This window comes from Drosophila montana, unplaced genomic scaffold (genome assembly GCF_035044405.1).
Source record: "Drosophila montana isolate Dmon_TW-CO22-7 unplaced genomic scaffold, ASM3504440v1 contig_2178_1, whole genome shotgun sequence".
NCBI classification, from domain to species: Eukaryota; Metazoa; Arthropoda; class Insecta; order Diptera; family Drosophilidae; genus Drosophila; species Drosophila montana.
This window is the reverse complement of record NW_026997075.1, coordinates 3,147,969-3,164,055: the sequence shown is the minus strand read 5'-3', so window position 1 is coordinate 3,164,055 and position 16,087 is coordinate 3,147,969. Positions and strand designations below refer to the sequence as shown.

Genomic DNA, 16,087 nt, shown 5'->3' with positions numbered 1-16,087 from the left:
TTGTTTCGGGATCTAGATTTTATTGCTGCCAGAAGATTATGGTACAAATCTGAGAAAGGAAAGCGAATGTCTTAATGAGTGGCACAGTCAGCGGCAATTACGGAATCCTTTACGCACATTCCGGCTGCAGCTTTTGATGCTGATGCTGATGCGGATGTGGATGCTGATGCTGATGGCTAACGAATTGTAATGGCTGTGAAAAGTTTCGCACGGTCGTGCGGCACTCATAAATTTATGAGTGGCACTCATAAAAATTCAAATCGGTTGGCAAGAAAACCGCAACAAATAATCAATTTGTTACAGAGGCGAGGCGTTACGCCCCGGCCGACTCCCAGGATCCGGACCGTGGGCCCACAGCCCGAAGACCCAGTTGGTACGGTCTACGCACAATATCGAACCCTCTCACAGACACACTTGACAAGGACTTGGACGACGTTGCGTTGGCCACTTCACGCAGCAGCCACCAGTTTCCAGATCTGGCGATTGAGTGGATTGACTCTAACCGGATGTGAGATGTTCGGCCCGTTCGGGGTTGCCGCTGAGAGGCACCGCAAATTGAATTCGCTTAGCCGCAACCCCATAAATTAAGAGCCGTGCCGCATGCAACAAGCGCTATGCAAAATGAGATTGTCATAAAAGTAGCGAAAATGGCAAGCGGCAAGCGGCAAGTAAATAGGCAAAACACAAACAGCGGGGTAGATGCCACCGTGCAGCGTGCATCCTTGTATTGCCAAACCGAATTCAACCCCCTCCCTCTCCCTCTCGCTCTGCCCATCCACCTCCCCCCCTCTCAAGGGTTGCAACTCAATTAGAAACGTTTCGGCGACGCGCACTCGAGCAGCGCCGTCTTTCGCTGTGAGAGCCGTGCACATCCAGCAGGGGTCCAGAGTTAAGAGTATTGAGAACTTGAGTTCAGCTCGAGATTGGCAAATGTTAACAATTTGTAAGTGGCACAGTTTACGGGGCACGTTGCGTTCTCGCTTCCCAGGCAGCCAGGCAGCCAAAATGCAACAGTTTTTCGAGCACCATGCCCCACAGTCAAGAGGCCCATTGATATCTCGAGCGTTCAGCAGGACTCGTGTGTCAGCTCGCATTAGCCTCAGGACGCGACTCTTGAGCTGCTGCTGCTGCAAAAAAAAAGAACACTCGCTGCCACTCGACAGCCACTCGGCTGCCACAGTTGGAAAAACAAAAGTTCTCGCATATTTTCGATTGCTCTTTTGACTTTTTCATTTCTCAGTTTTTTTTCTTTTTTTTCTTTTATTATTCATTACAACACACAATAGACGTCTTAAGACTAGGCACAAAAAAATTTTAAAGATAAGAAAAAAAAATTAATCTGGTTTCAAAAAAAAAATTCCCTGCTTATGTACAAAACATTTACAAAAATTTACAAAAATTCGTTAAGCTACTTTTTAAATAGTTAGATTTAAATATAAAAAAAAAAAGTATACTATATATATATATATTTAATATATATTGTTTATTTGTTTAATGCGAGACATTGACGTGGGGCAACTCAGCATGCAGCTGGGTTTCCTGGAGCTGTCCCGTTGTAATCGCCGTCTGAGATCCAGCCTCGAGCCGAGCGCTCATACCTCCAGCGCCAGCTCGTCATCGTCCTCATCCTCATCCACCTCGACCGCTGGCAGCGACGTCAGCTCAACACGCTCCGACTCCAATTCGGACGTTTTGGCCGCATTCGGTGGCGCCTCCTCGGCGGCATGCTCCCGTCGATGTGGCGGACTGCCTGGATTTAGGGGCGGGCTTGGCGTCAACAGACGCTGCCGGCTGCTGCTGCTGCGCTCGTATTCGGCCTCGCTGTTGGCGCTCTGGCTGGTCGCCGGCGAGCGTTCGCGCGGCGCCAACGGCGGCGCATAATAGCCGCTCAGCATGGGCGCGGCACCTGGCGGCGGCGGCATGCCCGGCAGCCCCATGCCCGGTGGCATGCGACTGGGGTACATATAGGTGGCGGGCAGCGCTGGCTTCTGCAGTGCGGCGGCTGCTGCCGCCTGGCGATAGTATATATCAATGGCCGAGGGCGGTGCACCGTGCGGTGTCTGTGCTGCCGCAGCGGCTGCATACGGCCAGGCGCTCAAATAGGGCGTGGCACTGCCATAAAGCCGCTGAAAGGCCGCATAGTTGCCAGCCTCGGCGAGCAGCTCCAGCCCGACGGCGGTTTGGCGCTTCCATTTGGTTCTGTAACGGGAGACGGGAGGCGGGCGGAAAGAAAAAAGCAGAGCGAACACTCGATTAGTTGCGTGCGAGACCATGTCGAATGCTAAAAAATAAAGACTACGAACAGGCAGGCATTGGGCATCAAGGGATCGAGCTAATCCAAACTAATCCGGCAACTGTTGTTGTTGCTATTAATCATGCCACAGAGTGCCGACTCATGCCGCTGACTGCGCGTGTCCCTGCCGCCTGCTGAGCGCCAGCCAGGACGACCACTCGCTGTCGCTGCTCTTTGCTATTATTGCTGTTTATATTTCGCACTTAATTGTTTTGTCATTTATCTTGCAGTCCGGACGCACTCACGCCCACCACAACTGCAACGGAGCCGCGCCGAGAGAGACCAGACTGAGGCCTAATTGGCATAGGCACGCCTGTATTTGCGGCAGCGAAAGCGAGAGAGAGAGAGAGAGAGCGAGCGGGAGGGAGAGAGGAGTGTATCTGGCCTCCCTCTCGCTGGCGTATCTTTGGCAAATCCTTTAATTGCGTCTAGGCGCCAGCCACAACCCAAAAACCGAAACCTCGACCCCGAACTGAGCTGCAATTTTCGCGCGTTCATCGCACGCAGCTGTGAAAATGTTTAAAATTAACAAAACATACCCTATGCGTCGGAGCATATTGATTATGTGAGGCATTTTGTGTGCGTCTTTGGCGTAGTTTTCAAAATTTCTTGAGTGTTTCGAAGCCAGGATTTCGTGTCTCTCTCTCTCTCTCGCTTTCCCTCGCTCTCTGCTTTTACTATAGATCATTTGCTAGGCGTATTATCTTATATCCCAGCCATTCTTTATCTATCTCTTTTCCGTTTCTCTTTCACTAGCTCTCTCTCGCTCCCTGGTTCTACTTAGAGCATTTGCTATTGATATTGCCTGATTTACCAGCCCCTCTCCATCTTTTTCTCTCTTTCTGCTTCCCTTTAACTATCTCCTCCTCTTCTTCCCCGTCTCGTTGCCTCTCTCTTTACTATCCCTCTTTATTTCTCCCTTCTCTCTCACTTGCTCTTTTCCCATTTCTCACTCTTTCTCGCTGTCTACTGCAGAACATTTATTAGTATCTAATAAAACTCTCTTTTTCCCTCTATATATCTTTCCCTCTCTATATCCTCATCTATCTTTTTGTCACTTGCTGCTTCTACTGCAAAACATTTGCTAGTCGAATTATCTGATATCCCCTATATCTTTCTCTGTGGATGGCCACTTTTTCTTCTCCTCCCTCTCTCTCTCTCTCTCTCTCTGTCTCTTTGATTGCAGAGCATTTGCGAGTCGTTATGCTCAGCATGCGAACTGTTCTCAATATCCGGTTGCCAGCGAGTGGCCTGGAAGATGCCGAGTCTGTGGCCTGGGTCTGCGTCCGAGTCACTCGCTCTATCTCTCTTTCTCTTTCTCTCTTTCTATCTCTGTCCCTCTGCTCTAGCAGCCGCTTTTAATGCCCAACCAAATGTGACAAGTCATTGGGCAATAATTAAAAAAAAAAAAAAAGAAGAAAATAAAAATAAAATGCTATTAAACGTAATAAGGCAGCGGCTTTGGCAGCTATTTTTAAACAGCAGCGGCAAATGCTATTAGAAATCGAATCGAATAGCGGATGACGCCGAACTGACACCGCCCCTTCCCCCTCCGATCGGGAGCAGCAGCGGACACATGCGAGCGAATAAACGCCAGACGAAAGACTTAGGCAACAAACTTGCGTAGAGTGGCGCACAAAAAAAGTAAACAACTCATTTAATAAACAGCAAAGCATTTTACGACTCTTGCGCAAAATGCAGCAAATTAAGCAATCAGCATAAAAACAAAACGCATAAACAGCCCCAGCGCTGATTCCGAACCGGTCGTAGCTTCGCGAGAGCGCTGCAAGGGAGGGATGCTGGAGGGGGGGTTGACGACTTTGGGGTAGCCATTAAAATGATTTTTATTGGAAAAGTGCGCGAAGAAATGGGCGGTTCCATAAAAGGAGCTGATTAGCACACACGGTTCTAGTCAGTTTGACGGGATTCCCGTCCCTGCCCGACCTGCCGACCCCTTTGCCGCCGATGCCTGCTCAATTAAGCAGAAGTCAAAGAGGCCGCCAACTCACCTGCGATTCTGGTACCAGGTCTTCACCTGGCAATCGCTCAGCTCCAGCTTGTTGGCCAGCTCCATGCGATCCTGTACGCTGAGATATTTCTGCCGCTCAAAGGATTTCTCCAGCGTCTGCAGCTGATGGTCCGTGAAAGCGGTGCGCGCCTTTCGCTGCTTCTTGCTCAGGCTGAGGCCCAAATGGGAGTCGCCATTGGCGCCGCTATTCCCATTCTTCAGGCTATCCTCGCCATCGTCGTCTTTGCCACCTGTGCGCAAGTGAAAAGTAAAACAACTGTTGCATAAATTCATTCAATACATCTCTCTCTTCCTCTCTCTCTCTCTCTCTCGCTCTCTCCCTTTCTAGTATGCCATTTGTGGGGTATTTAGCTTTATGGCTAGAACACATGCAACACGTGATAACAACAACAATAACAAAAACAACAACAACGACAAAGTTGCCTTCAAGTTTGTGGCATGCCATTGCTAATTTGCAATTAAACACTTTATGAGCACAAATTACAACAAAAACAACTACAGCAACAACACGATCAGTCGATTTAGCTCTGAGTTTTGTTTTTGCTTTATTTTCGCGGAACGTGTGAAACGAAGCCGAACAAATCGCAAAGCGAATGCCTAAAGTGCTCGCGATTTTACCCGCTCCCCAATCAAATTGATTCATTGATTCATTTGACTTTTTGCTGAAATCATTCAGCGATACTTCTAGAGCAGTTTCTAAGGCCCACTTGCAGATACAGATGACCAATACGGGTATTTGATTTAAGCTTGCCAAACAGTCTGAAGCGAAATTCACAAAGACGCTTATTATACCCTTGTAGAGGATATTTTGGCACGAAATGTGTAACGCCTAAAAGGAGATACATCCGAACCCATAAGGTGTATATATTCTTGATCTGCAGCAACCAAGCCAAGTCGATATGAACTGCAGGCAGTTCAGCTGTGCGAATCGTCCGGATCGGAGCACTATATCATATGGCTGCCATAGGAATGATCGATCAGAAGTTAAGTTCTTGTGGAGAAAACCCTTTATGATTTTCGAATATCGTGACTTAACATAATTAATTAACAAGCAACTTAGTATCGCCTGTTTCTTAAATATGAACAAAATCATATCAACATCATATCATATAGCTCTATGCGATAAATCGAACGAAAAAAGTTGTTGTATGTAAAATGTTTATGTTAATCTACTAACATATCTATAAGATCAGATATTTATTAAATATATATATAGATAGATTAATCGATAGATTCTTTTCGAAAGGTCGGCTTGTACCCCGTGCAAAGAAGAGAAGCCTTTAAGCACGTCAAGATCTGCCAACATAGTTTGGGAACAAAGAGACTAGTTCGAATATCTCGAGTTTCTGCCCAGCTCCCTTCAAATTGATTGTATTTTTAAACAAATTATACATTCGTTGTTATTTGCTTCAGTTCTATTTTTATATAACTTTGTACATGAGTGTCTCCTGGTCGAGCTCGTTCGTCTTTTTGCATCTTTAAATTCTTTTCACAGTCCCGGCTTGTCAATATTTGGCCAGTGCCCAATTTGGCGTACCATGTTGAATGAATTATAAATATCTCAGAGCAGCATCTCACAACCCACCTTGCCACACTTGCCACCATCTCTTTTGCGCAGCCTCTGCCGATCTCTCTCCCTCTCTCTCACTGCCACGCACACTCTCTTCTGCCTGTTTATCTATTTGCTTTGGCCATTTTCGGCACAGCAAACACTTGACTTTTGCATTAGACCATTGCTGCCAACAGCTGCAGCTTCACAGCTCCTCAATGCAATCGTTTTCCCTCTGCCCGCCGCCCGCAGCAACCAGGAATACTCTAGACAAGTCTGCTTGAACAGCAGTTAGCCTGCTATAAATGGCTTAGCAGCATCCAAACTTGTTGCTGGATCGGTTCGTGGTTCTTACCAACTGAATGCGTTTGCTTGCAGCTCTTGAAACTGTTTGGTTCACGGTTCGGTTCAGCTCTGAAACAAGTTTGCAGCCCTGCTGAGCACCTGTTCATGCTCACCCAAACTCGATGCTTGATAAATATTTTGAACAAAAATTAAGTTGTTAATATTTAAAATGGGGAACGCGTCGTCTAATATTTAATACTAAATTTGTTGCACAAGTTGCCTACTGCACACACTATTACACATATTTCTATACCCTTTTTGTGGGCCTGTGTGTGTTGGGGCAGGGTATGCAGGGAAAACCAGTCAACAGCTGGCAGCTGGTCTCGCGATTCGCACTAGTCAAAAGTCAGTCAGCAAAACATTTCCGCAATATCTCCATCCCTCTCATAACTCTCCCTCCTCCTTTCCCCCCCACACACAAACACAGTCTTTGCATTTGTAATTAAGAGCTTGTGGCTAAACTGTATTAAACATGCTTAAGTGTGCAGACAACAACGACGGTGGCGGACTTCCTTCTGCCTCTGCCTGTCTGTCTGTCTGTCTGTCTGTCTCTCTGTCTCTCTGTCGGACTGACTGTTGGCCAAGTCATGTTGTTGTTGTTGTTGTTGAAAGTGTTGCTGTTGGCTGCATTTAATTGCGCATGGCAGCAAAACATTTGCAATTGGCCTTTTTGCATTTTAATTAAAGCAACAACAACAAAGATTACAATTGCAACAGCAAGAACAACAACAACAAGTCTCATTTAGCTGCTTTGCTCGGCTCTCTTTGGATTCTTGCTGCTAAACGTTTATCAGCATTTTGATAATGTGCACGCTTAAATGCAGTCAGGGGCAGCGGCAGCAGCTACAACACCAACAACAAAAACAAAAACAACAAAATGTTAATGCTACAATAAAGCTTGCATAACGGTAACGCGATTGTATGCATTATCATATATAACTATGCATTGTGTCTAGCAAAATTTTGCGCTACGTTTCCGAAAACAAAATCACAAGGAAAAACGAAAGACTTAGGCAACAAACTTGCCGCTGCTAAGCCAAGTGCGCGCGCGTGTATGCATGTATGTATGTGTGTGTGTGTGTGTGTGTGTGTGTGTGCACTTGCTGCTTGCAGTTTTGGTTGCTGTTTTTGTTGTTGTTGTTGCTGCTTTTAGCGGCCACACGCTTCGCTTTGGAAGCCAACTTAACTTAAAACAAAAAAAAACGAGACGAAACCAAATATTAATTTCAATCAGCGATATGTTATATGCATATTTATATGTATATAAATCAACAAAAAAAAAAAAAAGAAGAAGGAGATGAAGAAAAAAGGCACACGAAGCTGAATGTGAGACGGGCTGAGAGAGAAGTGTGATACGAGTGTCTGCATGTCGTTGCGGATCAGCGCACAGTTCATTTGACAGACGGCAACTCAGCTCTGAGTAGCGGCTCGAATCAAGCTAAAGCTCAATTTCAAACGCGCTGCGCGTCTGCGATCCGAGAAGCTCCTTATCGTTGCTCGCATCCTGAGCGATCCTGGGCCCCATCCGAGCCTGAGCAACTGTCGCTCGCACGCGTCTCATGTGACACGCGAGTGTCACCAAAGCCTTGAGCCGTGAGCAACAAATTTGAATCGTGAGCAACAAGAATGCGCATCGATTTCTGCTTGCGAGCCTCGATTAGGCCATTAAAAGCTACGATTTTGCAGCGCTAAAAAACGAAACACCCAAAAAAATAAGGATAGACGGTAGGCCGAAGATTAAATACCCTTCCAGACATTTGGCCTTCATGTGGAGAGTATTATCAAGCACGAAGTTGTTATATTTGGTCAAGATATCGTGAAAAGCAGACAACTTTTCCATATAAAAACTTATTTTTCAAATGATTCTTGCTATAGATCTATATAATATTGTAGTAGATGTTCATGAGATTTTGCTCATATGTAAGAAGCAGGCTAAAACTTTTGAATGCCAAACTTAGTGAAAATATTTTCAAAAGCAAAAAATATGTTCACACAAGAGTTTAATCAATGCGATTGTTTTATTTTAAACTATTATATTCCGATTATCCGATCTATCCGATCCGATCCCAAAATATGTACTTTGCAGAGCATCCATCTACATAGATGTGGCTATACCAATGCACAAGGTCCACACCTTATATAAAAGAGTTCTTTTCAGTTTTGCGGGAAATGAGGCGTGGTATCCGAACAGAGAAATGTTCTAGATCGCAGTATACTACCTACATACCTAAATTGCAGTTTTATCTATTATAAATTTCCAGATTTGCGCGATAATTTCTGCTTCAAAATCGATATTTATCGAAATTATGGACATGTAGGCAAACAGATAGATCGATTCGGCTGTTGATGCTAAGCAAGAATATATATACTTTATGGACTCAGAGAAACCAGCTTCTGTCACTTTTAGTCCCTTTCAATGGGTGCAGGGTATTAAAATAGAATAAAGGGAAAATAATCTGTTTTTTTTCGTTTGTTTTTCTTTTCATTTTTGTATTTTTTATATATTTTTTTTTGACTGTCTCGAAATCGACGCTCGCAGCGTGGGCTAAAAAGTCGACCCAACTGTGAAAGAGAATCGACACCCAGCTGATTAAAAGCGTGAGCGAGCGAGTGTGTGTGCGTGTGTGTGTGTGTGTGTGTGTGTGTGTGTGTGCGTGTGTGTGGGCTGTGTATGGTGTGACCAACACATTTATGGATTTTAAATTTCTATCATTTGGCTTGTGTCTCAAATCAAAACAGAATTTCTTGAATTGACAGCAACGCGGGGCGCATTTCTCTCGCTCTCCACACACACACATACATTTATTTATATATATACATGTGTGTGTGTGTGTATTATATCTATGATTGCTTTTAATTGACTTTAGCACAAGTCCAACGAAATTAAAAATGTGCGTGAAATCGCGGTTAACTTTAAAAATGTATTTGAGAATTAAGTTTATTAAAACGAATCAATAATAAGCTTCAACAGATTGACTTGTACGCATATCGTGTCTAAAGTTTGATTTATGGACACTATATATGTATGTATATAGCCCACTTTCACTGCTCGAAAGTTGTACTATAGCCCGCCCATTAAGAACTGGCTTAGATTAAGAAGTCTCGTGATCGTGAACAGCATGTCTCGACTGAAGTTAAGGGATTTGTTGAATATCCGCAAAATAAATTATCAGTTAAAATATAAAATTTTAATAATACTAAGAGTCAAAGTTTATTATAATTAATTTGATATCATTTCTATTGGCTTTTTAAATATTTCATTGATTTTACTTCTAATACTTTTCTTTACTTTTCTGATAACTAACAGCCGACTTTATATGACAATTCAATTGCAATTCAATTCAATTCGTGCATAAAAAGTTAATATTTATACTTTATAGTTTCTTTTTTGTGACTTTTACACAGAAAATACCGCTTTGAAATAATGTTTGAAGTGCAGTGCAAGTAAGAACATTTTATTGCTATAGTTTTTCTTATTGCTTTATTTTATTTATTTAATTTATTTTTTAATTAATTCATCAAAAGCCATGTGGCAATAGAATCTCATTAGCACTTGTCACTCGGCGCAGACACATGCCCACAGATCCAATCACACTTAATTCAAATGTCTCTCTCTCGTCCACTCTCTTTCTCTCTGTCCCTCTCTCTCTTTCCCTCTCTCTCTCTCTCTCTCTCTCTCTCTCTCACATATCAGTTATCATGCAGCTTGCTTTAACAACTCACACAACTCGCAACGAAATCAATTTCCAACGCACGTTTACGACTATTTAATAGTAATTTGTCATAATTTGCATAACGTTTAAAAGCGCTTAACAAATAAATAATAATAATAAAAATAAGCAACAACAAAAATCAAATAGAAACTCTGCTAATGGCAGCAGCAATAACAATAAAAACACAAACAACAACAACAGCAACAGCATTAAAAAACATTAAAATCAATTAAATTGTTGCATGCGAAAAGCTGTCTGGGGTCAGGCGGCAGGTGGCATGCGGCTGGTCAGTTGACGAGCGGCAGGGAGAGGGAGGGTGGTGCGGCAGGGCGCAGAACGTGGGCATCTCTCGCTGCTGTTGTTGTTGTTGTTGTTATTTGGGCATTCTGTCAAGGGTAGCTAGTTGCTAGTTGAGCGATTCGAACCGAATCGAGTCGCATTCGCATTCGCATTCGAATTCGCATTTGCATTCTCATTGCATTGCATCGCATCGCATATGAACGCCGACTAATTCTCCGCTCTCGGAGCTTGTTCGCGCTGATAATTGTGCACATACAAACTCGTCAGCTCGTAAATGGCCAAATAATTAAACACTGTGAATATTTAGCTACTTTGTTGCCACGAACGCGTGATTGTCGGTCTGTCTGGCCGACTGCCCCGGCTCAGCTGGCATACCTGCTGCTCCTGTTGTTGTTTGTTTGATTTATATACATATCTAGCCAATCCCATGCGAATTTTGTTTTCTTATACATTTTCATACCCTACGAAATGTGTAAGAAGTGTTTATGGTTTTGTGCAACAGTCAGAAGTAAGCATCTCCAACTTCTTTAACTATATATTTTCTTGACGCATTTTCATGATTTCTAACAATTTCGATTTGAGGACATGGTTTCTTAAGCAGAACTCGAAAATTATTGGAGCTAGCTTCACAAAACTTGGAATTTAGGTAATCGTGTGGTTTAAGCAGATTCAAAATATTTCACTTTTCGGTCACCTCCCCCATTTACCCCTAAATTTAAGTTTCTTAAACTGATACAGAATATAGAGCCCTGCACTCTAGTATATACACATTTTTGTATGCCATATTTAAGCCTTGAAAATTGCAAAAAGATTGGACTTTAAATGCCGAAGTAATCAAGAAAGGAAATCTAAACATTGTGTGGAACTAAGTAAAGAAGAAGCACGGCGTTCGCGTGTTTTTATGCATGTATGCCGCTGGCCCTACAGGGTATTCCCTAGTATATCAGTGTCCTAGCTGAGGCCGAAAAAAACACGCATTTACACACAAATATCTGTTGTTGTTGTGTAATATTCGATTTCTTGCAGTTAGCCCGGGTATTAAACAAAAATGGGAACGCGCTTTGCAGCTGGAGCTGAGAGCCATGAAAATGGGAAATCTTTGAGGGAAAAGAAAGATAAAGACATTTTGCACTCAATACTGCAATTGCTTATCACAATAATCGCAATTTTAATCCGCAACAACACTCAAGCTGATCAGCTGAAAGTCTTACGTAACTGGCAAGGCTTTCACAAGAAAAACTTAAGGCTCTCGTAAAGTTTATTTAAAGCTCGCCCCAAGCAAATGATCCCATTTTAACTCGCACATTTTTTTTGAAATGGATCTTTTAATGTCAATGGCAAATAACAAAGCAGAGCTTAAAAGCTCTCTATGAAGCTTTAGGCGAAAGTTATTAGAACAAGAGCTAAACGGGATATTTTAATCCAGCCAATAAGTAAAAAGTGTTACTCGTTAACTTTAATTTCCTGTGCCATTTGTAGACTAAGAAAAGAATGCTTAGAAGCTGCTCAAAAAGTGATCAATATATCGAACCCACTTAAAGCTCACTTAAAGCTCACCTAACAAAAGCTTAAGCTGCAGCTCACGTGGCAAAAGCTCCTTTAAGATCGGAACAATTGGGCTTTCAAGCTTTGATTCTTAGAAAGAGAGAGAAACAGCATTTCTAATGCTTTCCCATTCTGGATTTGGAATCAGTTAGAGCTTTCACTTACCGCAATCGTCGCTGTCGCTGTCGTCAATGGTGCTCGCCTGATCCCCGCTGATGCTGCTGCCGGTGCCGCCCAGCAGCAGGCCGCTTGTATTGCCGTTGTTGTTGCTGTTGCTACTCCCACTAATGTTGTTGTTGCTGCTGCTGTTGTTATTGTTGTTGTTGCTGCTGTTGTTGTTGTTGTTGTTGTTGTTGTTGTTGTTGCCGCCGCCCAGCGAATGTAGGACGAGCGGCGAACGGGACCGTTCGTCTTGGCCCTCCGCATGACCCGATGCGCCGCCGAGCGGCACGCTGGCGCCATGACGATGCAGCGCCTCAAGACGTTCGCGCTCCAGCTGCAGCTGATGATGATGCGGATGCGCATGCGGATGCGGATGCGGATGATGGGCAAGTGGATGTTGCGGATGTGTGTGTGGATTTAGTGGTTGTGCCTGCTGCCCGAAAAGCCAACAGCACAAAGTAAAAACAGAAATGGCTTAGTAAACTATTAAGGTCATATAATATTTATTATTCTTATACTAAATCAATTAGAGATGTCTGCACTACACTGAAAAACCCTAAGAAACCCAAGGAAACTCTGAGAGGCTTTCAGATTAACACATTTTAAAGGAACAGGTCGCTCTCTAAAAATGTAAAATATACGTCATCAATTTTATTTAACACAAATATGATTGTTAATCAAGTGCTTAAGTATTTTGCTAGACTTTTGGCAGGGAACAGTTCCCAGAAAGTCTTAGATGACGTTAATTTAAAAGGAGCCTAAAACATATGCATTTTTTAATATTCATGATATTTAAAGACCAAAAAACCAAATAGGTCTGCTTGCAATCATCATATCTCAATGTGTAAAATACAGAAAATTCTCAAAAATATATTCGAAGCATTTCAAGGAGTTCAAATGATTGTCAATAAGGATATAGCTATATATGCATTCCACAAATGCAACAAAAAAAGAATATTGTCATAAGTATTGCATATTTGATTGACTATCAATCAAGGTGTATATGCATTTAGCCATATCACAAATGAATCAAAGGGAGAATATGGTCAAAAGTATTTTTTGATTGACAAATATCATGTCAGCATAACATCAAAGCAGTTAGATTGGTTGTCAATCAAGATGTATCTATATTAATTCATTCATTGACATTGGTATATTCTAATCAACAAATATGTCGAAGCATCTCTTCGCAAAGTGTTCAAATGATTATCAATCAAGATATATGCATATTAAGCCATACCATATATGAATATTTATTCAAAGAGCTCGAATAATTATCAATCAAGATGTATATATATTTAGCCATAATCTGATTAACAAATATAGTCCTAGCAGAGAGTTCAGAGAGTTCGTATTATTATCAATCAAGATGTATCTATATGTACTCATTCAAAAAGATACCCTAAGCACATGCTAATTAATTAATGACAAAGCATATCATCTCATCACTTGAACTCTAAATGATTGTCAATCAAGATGTATCTATAATGAGTCATTCCATAAAGCTAATTAGATCTCACAAAATTGTAACACGAGCTAATTGTTTTCAAGCACTACAACAGACAGACCTCGATTGATTGCTTGGTTGATTGATTGCCTGGCAGTTCACTTACCGTATTCCACGCGGCTGTTGTGTGGCAATCCTTGGACAGCGGCGGCGATCCTTCGCGACCCGCTTGCCGGGCGAAACGATGTAGATGTGCGTGTGGATGCTGCTGCTGCTGCTGCTGTTGGAGCACCGCGTAGTGGCTGGGCGGAAAGTGGGCAAGCAGCGGGGCCACATGATGATACTGTTCCCGCTCGCGTTCACGCTCACGTTCGCGCTCGAAGCGCAGCAGTTGCTGCTGTTGCGCCAGGTAATGCTGCAGTGCAGCCTGCTGCTGGGCTTGCTGCTGTGTCTGCTGCGCCTGCTGCTGCTGTGGATCGCGGGTTGGCGGTGGCGCGTAGCAATCTTCCGGCGGACTGGCGGAACTGCGTCCGGCGGCGGCAGCCATTGCGGCGGCGGCGGCAGCAGCCGCAGCAGCAGCGGCGCTCCCCGCCAGAATGTCGGTGATCATGAAACGGGAACGCGGCGCCTGCGTGGCCGAGGGCGAAGTCGTGAGGGTGCCCGGTGTGTCCCCAACGGCTGCCGTAGTTGTGGACATTTCCGGTGGCATTGTGGTCATGTGGTGGCACCGACTCCTTCACTTGTCTCTCTACCACTTCGCTTTTCTATTCAAGCTTTTGCCGACGGCACAAACCAAAATCAAACAACAACAACAAAAAAATAATCGGCGAAATTTTCACGATTTACGGCGGTTTCGTCTATGTTTATGCGTATTTGTGCTTTGAACTCGCGTGTTTGTTTTCCAGCTCGCTGTGTATTTAGTGTCCGTTGTACTTGACGATGTTTTTGTTCGACAAGACGAGACGAGACGAGACGAGACGAGCCGAGCTCAACAAAAGCCGTGAGAGAACCGCTCGCCTTTGGCTTTCAACCGAAACTGAGCCAAGCGGCGGCCAAAGCGGGCAACTGCTGCTGCTGCTGTTGCTGCTGCTGCTGCTGCTGGCTGTTAACGGCCAAAACAAAAACAGTGAAAAAGTGGGGAGAACTGACAACAGGAAAAACAACAACAGCAAACAAACCAGTCGAGTGCCAAGCGCGCACCTGTCGTCGTCTCGCTCACACACACCCGCGTGCTCTGCTCTCAGCCGTGGTGAGTTTTGCTCTGTGTATTTGTTGCTGTTGTTGTCATCTATTGCCTGCATTTATTGGTCGTAATTGGCAGCAATTGACATTCATTAGGTTTCAATCAGCGCCAGCGTTCTCACTGTCTCTCTTTCTCCCTCAATCGCTCTCTCTCTCTCCCTCTCTCTTTCTGAGTATGTGTATGGGTGCGAGAGTGTAGTGGGTTGAGTACATTTGGCAATGGCCGCGACGCTGCGAGAGCCGACAGCAAACATAACGGTTAGTTGACGTGCCATAAACATTTTATGGCAACGTATGTATTGTTGCTATTGCCATTACTATTGCCGTGTGCTGCTGTTCCGCTGATCTCGCTGCGCTGAGCTTGTAAGAAACTCCAGCTGCCATATAAATCTAGTCAAGTACTTACACCGACATATATTTGTATTTGTGTTTTAAGAAATGTGTGACACTTTTTATAGCAACTCCCCGAACTCAACACAGCAGTGAGCAGCAGCTGCTCTTGTTTTGCCGTCATGTTGTTGTTGTTGCAGTTGCCGTTGCTGGTGCTGGTGCTTAGGATGCTGCAACCCCGTTGTGAACAGCAGAAACAAGTACAATCCAGCATCTGTAAGCTCCGCCCCAATAAACTGGTTAACACACGTACACACACACACACACACACGCACAGCATACAGAGAGACAACTCACGCACTCTTGCCCGTCTTGGTCTCACCACAGTTATATAGCGTGCTTGCTCTAACACATGTCAAGACTGTTGCGCCAAAGGGGCTGTCTGGATGCCAGGCTCTTTTGTGTGTGTGTGTGTTTGCGTGTGTGTGCGTGCGTGTGTTGGTGTCTTTTGTTATTTTTGCGCTTGTTAACACTTTTTGTTTGGCATTTAAACAGTAAATTGGCAGCAGTTAAATGATGCCCTCTCTTATTCGCTCGCTCCCTCTCACGCTGTTGGCCTCTCTCTCGCTCTCGCACTTAGAGAGCATGTATAGTTTGGGTGTAGTAGTTGTTTAGTATCGATGTCAATTTGCTGCCTAATGTGCAAGTGAATGACTCTGGCAACTGGATCGGGTACATAATATAAGAGTAAAGGTGGCCTGGCGGAGCTTGCGATGGAGTTAGGGTGGGGGGCGCAAGGGTATCGAGAGAGGGCAGTGGCCAGGCGCTCGGGGCGGATGCTGATGCCGATGCCGATGCTGTCTCTGCTGCTGCTACTGTTGTTGTTGTTGCTTTTGTTTTGATGATGGAGTTCGCTTCAGGCAACTGCAGTTGTTTTTGTTTGTGTGGATGCTGTTTTTGCCGTTGTTGTCGATGTTGTTGTTACTTTTCAAAATGGCTTCATTACAAATGACTACAATTGGCGCTGTTGTTACTGATGATATTGTCGTTGCGGAGCACATCTTATTATTGCTTTGCATACAGATTGTCATATGCGTGCACTATGCATATATTTACATACTGTGCGTATTGA

The 16,087-nt window shown here is 43.9% G+C and overlaps 1 protein-coding gene and 1 long non-coding RNA gene across 3 annotated transcripts in view; one reads left to right on the top strand and one right to left on the bottom strand.

Annotated features, from left to right (window-relative positions):
- The window catches only part of LOC135427455 (uncharacterized), a 68,817-nt gene that overhangs the window by 49,270 nt on the left and 3,460 nt on the right, over positions 1-16,087 (top strand). The window lies entirely within an intron of this gene.
- B-H2 (BarH2) lies at positions 1,421-14,401 on the bottom strand. Of its 2 annotated transcripts, none has more exons than XM_064680953.1 (4): positions 13,550-14,401; positions 11,940-12,369; positions 4,303-4,552; positions 1,421-2,199 (listed from the first exon to the last, which is right to left on the bottom strand). In XM_064680953.1, the coding sequence occupies exons 1-4, from the start codon at positions 14,099-14,101 to the stop codon at positions 1,593-1,595; spliced, it is 1,839 nt and encodes a 612-aa protein (XP_064537023.1). In that variant the 5' UTR covers positions 14,102-14,401; the 3' UTR covers positions 1,421-1,592. The 2 variants fall into 2 exon arrangements, with proteins under 2 accessions (XP_064537023.1, XP_064537024.1); XM_064680954.1 differs by having other exon boundaries at positions 1,423-2,199; positions 11,940-12,366.